At 39.1% G+C, this 4,830-nt stretch overlaps 1 protein-coding gene across 1 annotated transcript in view; it reads right to left on the bottom strand.

Annotated features, from left to right (window-relative positions):
* Positions 1-3,392: 3,392 nt before the first annotated feature.
* Positions 3,393-4,830, bottom strand: part of NUP62CL (nucleoporin 62kDa C-terminal like) — a gene marked incomplete at its 5' end in the record, with an annotated part of 5,261 nt that continues 3,823 nt past the window's right edge. The window contains 1 exon segment of the mRNA XM_014542576.1: positions 3,393-3,530. Within this exon segment, the coding sequence (XP_014398062.1) occupies positions 3,410-3,530 (121 nt within the window).

Raw genomic sequence — 4,830 nt, 5'->3', positions numbered from 1 at the left:
ACGCTTAAGCTACATAATCTTTACTCCCTGGAATGGAGATAAGAAACGCCCTAACCTTTGGAATAGAAATTGATAGGATTAAAATCAACTGGTATAGATGTAACAAGACAATAAAACACAGAACCTGGCTGGAGAACCTGGTGACAACCTGGCTGGAGAACCTGGTGACAGAACTTGGCAGGAGATCCTGGATAGAACCAGGCGAGAGGAACCTGGCCATGATGATCACCTGAATGCTGCCTCCGTGTCCTTCATTCTTCGCCGACTCCGTCCACACCTTGGGGAACCCCTGGACCTGTTAGGGCTGGACCCCAACAGTTCTACTTCTAGGAATCTATCCAGAGAAAATTATCAAATCTAAACATAACTGATCATTGCAGGGCAATTTTGTAATGACAAAAAACTGGAAACAGTATCTCTACCAATAAAAAAATGATTATATTATTATAAAGTTACTTCTGATTAAAATTATAGAGTCATTAAAACCATGTGTTCCTCCTGGCCTGTGAGGCTCAGTGGCTGAATGTCGACCCATGAACCAGGAGGTCACAGTTCAATTCCCCTTCAGGGCACATGCCCAGGCTGTGGGCTTGGTCCCTGGGAGGGGACATGTAGGAGGGAGCTGATTGATGATTCTCATCATTGATGTTTCTATCTCTCTCTCCCACTCCTTTCCTCTCTCTTAAATCAATAAAAAATATATTAAAACTTTTTTTAAAAACATGTTTTCCAAAACAGAAACAGACTCATAGCTACAGTGAACAAACTGAGGATTGTCAGATGGAAGGAGGGTGGGGGTATGGATAAAAAGGTGAAGGGAATAAGAAGTTACAAAATAGTTACCGGAGTATAAAGTACAGCATAGGGAATATAGTCAATAATATTGTAATAACTATGTATAGTGCTACATGGGTACTAGAATTATCAGGGGGATCACTGTGTAAATTATATAATTGGATGGCCACTATACTGTACACCTGAAACAACTATAAAATAAAAAAAATGTTTTCAAAGAATGGTTATAATTTTGGGAAAACACCATGAAAGGATATTAAATGAAGGCAGAATACAAAATTTTATATAGGTATGTTTCCAAAGCTGTTCAAAACAGAAGTATTTTTTAATCAGCATAGCAAAAAGACTTGAAAGAAATAAACCAATATATTAGCAGAGTAATACAGGTGATTTAATTTTCTTTACAGATTTCCATATTTTCTAAGCTTAATACATTAAACAAGTATGTATATTAACTTTGTAATAAAAATACTAAACATTTAAAAAATTTTAGCCCCAGCTGGTTTGGCTCAATGGATAGAGTGTCGGCCTGCGGACTGAAGGGTCCCAGGTTTGATTCCAGCAAAGGGCACATGCCCGGGTTGCAGGCTCGATCCCCAGGGTGGGGCATGCAGGAGGCAGCCAGTCAGTGATTCTCTCTAATCATTGACGCTTCTATCTCTCTCTCCCTCTCCCTTCCTCTCTGAAATCAATAAAAATATATTAAAAAATAAAAAAATGTAGGATACTTTTGATGAATTTTCTAGCAAAGTCCAGGATAGTATTAAAAATAGGAGGAAATGAAAATGTTTCCACGCTTAAAAGACCAGTATATGTAATGACAACAGCAAATTAGAGTATTCTAGTATAACAAACAAATATCATTTGTAGTAGGAACAATGAGTTTTTGTAAGTGAATGTGACCGAGTATCATACACCATAATATGGACTTGCTTAATAAAAATTTTAGCTATTAGGAGGTCTCTCCCATCTCCCCCTAAGAAAAGTCAAAATCAAGAGGTAAATCTCATCACTGTGATTTAAGTTGTTATTTTTCTACCCTAGTGTATGGCCCATAGGTTGAGCTGGTCAGAATAAATTATTTACAAAATATTATTGTTCAACAAATGTGTTCTCTGCTTATATCCTTTAATTCTCTCATTGTCAATATCTCAATCTCCATGGCTAGGAAAAACAAAAGACTCAAACCATTTACTCCCCACTACTAAACTAAACTAAACTAAACTAAACTAATCCAAGGCTAAGATGAGAAAAAGGATAAGGATAGGATTGCAGTTTCCTTTTACTTAATCTGTTAGAACACATTAATTTAACACAGAGACTATGTATCAGCTCTATTTCATGCCTAAATCTGCATATACTTATCTGTGTATTAAAATTCTATTACAGCGGAACAATTCTGAATTTTGGAATCACAATAGTGATCTAATATTTCATTAAAAAGAAAACCCATGTTATGTCAACTCTTGATCATCTGTGTGGACTCAGGGAGATGGTAGTATGGATAATACCAGACTAATTTTTATTTGCCATTGTTCAACTTTAGATTCAACTAAAGTAAAGAATGGCATAATTTTTATTATAAGATTATTTTGTCCACCCTTGACATTTTGCAAAAGAAGGACCTAAGACCCAGAGAGATTAAGTGACTTAAATGAAATTCTTGTGCTTTTTCAATACACCATGCTATCTCTTCATAATTAAAAAAGCTAGTAATATGTTTGTAGATAAAGAAGTGTCTGTATATAATTGGACAAAGAGCTTACTAAAGAAATAATTACTACACATGTATTATGTCATTCATCCTCATCTACCCAAATCCTGGCTTCACTCTAATTATAATCAACTGATAGAAAGTACAATGGGAGCTCTCACAATGGGTGATTCCTCTTACCATTACTGCCATGGGGTGGCATCGAGTTAAAAGAAGGACTCCATTTAGCTGCTAAGACAACAGAGAAAGGTAGAGGAAATAAACTCTTTATGTAGAGTATAGATAAAGGGGAAATAATCATTTTTTACTGCCAAATTAATTCAAAACTTCTCAACTATTTAAATGGAGCTTTGACTGTATTTTTCCAGGCTATAATGCATTTATATTATGAGTTAAGTAGAGACTGGTGGAAACCTAATGACCATATTTAACAAAGTTTCTATGGAAAAAACATATTTTAAGTTTCACATAGTTTACTTATCAAACTTTTAAGATATAACCTAATTATAAGTTTACTTGGATAGATTTAACAGATTTAAACATCTATTCTCACATTTATATGAATATGTAGATAAATATATAAAAGAAAGAATGAATTAGCTAATGAGTAAGTGAACAGGAAAATAAGTACAGGGACAGAGTTAGTTATGTGAAGAACAGGAAGAAAACCCTGAAAATTTAGGGAGGTAAGTCATTTTTTTACTCTCCTGGGATAATCACAAAGAACTCTCAACCTTATCTGCCCTTAAATATTTCCTGTCCCATTAACTATAACCAAGAGCTTCATATCTCTAGAGGCAGATAAGGAGAACTAGAGAGGACAGGAGAAGGTGACTAGCTAAAGGAACCATAGAATGCTAATTTCATACTAAATCTTGGTTGTCTAAGTAGATAAAGCAGTTAACACACCAAGTCAATAGTGTCAGCAGGTTTTTCAAATATATTCAGGTGTTCAATAAGGTTTTTGAGATCCTGTGCCATTTGTTTCAACTGGACATCTATATTTTCTGCTAATTTGTAACTAAAAAAGCAAGTAAAGTAAAGGGATTAACAAGCAACAAATGTTTTCTCCACTTATGTATCATTACTAACATACAACAATGATACTGCCAACTGGATTTGCCCCAATTTCCCTACCTTCTCAGTGGGTCTCAGTTATGACTAATGGCGCATTTTTATGAATGCAGTATTCATGACCTTATTATTACCATCCTATATAATAAAAGGCTAATATGCAAATTGACCGAATGGCAGAACTACCTGTCGCTATGATGCGCACTGACCACCACGGGGCAGACGTTCAATGCAGGAGCTGCTCTCTGGTGGTCAGTGTACTCCCACAGGGGGAGCGCCGTTCAGTCAGAAGCTGGGCTCACGGGTGGTGAGAACAGCGGCAGTGGCGAGAGCCTCTCCCGCCTCCACGGCAGCCCTAAGGATGTCCAACTGCCAGCCTAGGCCCGCTCCCTCAGTTGGTCGGACATCCCCTGAGGGCTCCTGGACTGCAAGAGGACACAGACGGGGCTGAGGGACCCCCCACCTCCTGAGTGCACGAATCTCATGCACCGGTCTCTAGTATTCTAAAAAGACTCCATAGGTGAAGGCTTTTACTCACCTTGCCATTTTTACAGTCACATATTCACCCTCTTGCTAATGTTCTGAAGCAAAAGAGCCCTGAAACAAAGGAATTCTTTTGGGTGACAAAATAAATCCATAGGACATATTAAGAGTTATTCAGTGTTTAGTAGTATTCAGTAAGTGCAGACATGACTTCAATGACTTTGAATACATAAATTTTAAAAGTAAAACCTTATATAAATACTAGAGGCCTGGTGCATGAAAATTCATGCACTGGGTGGTGGGGGGTGGGGTGGTCCCTCAGCCTAGCCTGTGCCCTCACGCAGTTGGGGACCCCTCAGGGGATGTCAACCTGCCGGCTTAGGCCCACTCCCCCGGGGATCAGGCCTAAGCAGGCAGTCAGACATTCCTCTGGCCGCCCAGGAGCCCTTGAGGGATGTCTGAATGACAGCATGAGGAGCGGGCCTAAGCTGCAATCGGACAGCTTAGCACTGCCACCAAGATGGGAGAGGCTCCCCCCATCGGAGCTGTACTCACAGCCATCAGCCCGGCTTGTGGCTGAGCGGAGCTCCCCATGTGGAAACGCACTGACCACCAGGGGGCAGCTCCTGCATTGAGCATCTGCCCCCTGGTGGTCAGTGCATCTCATAGCGACCAGTCGGTTCCTGGTAGTTCTGCCTTTAGGGTCCATTTGCATATTACCCTTTTATTATATAGGACTAGAGGCCCGGTGCCCAAAAATTTGT

The sequence above is a fragment of the Myotis brandtii genome, unplaced genomic scaffold, assembly GCF_000412655.1.
Source record: "Myotis brandtii unplaced genomic scaffold, ASM41265v1 scaffold305, whole genome shotgun sequence".
In the NCBI taxonomy this organism is placed as follows: domain Eukaryota; kingdom Metazoa; phylum Chordata; class Mammalia; order Chiroptera; family Vespertilionidae; genus Myotis; species Myotis brandtii.
The sequence above is the reverse complement of the archived record's forward strand: the minus strand, read 5'-3'. Positions and strand labels throughout refer to the sequence as shown.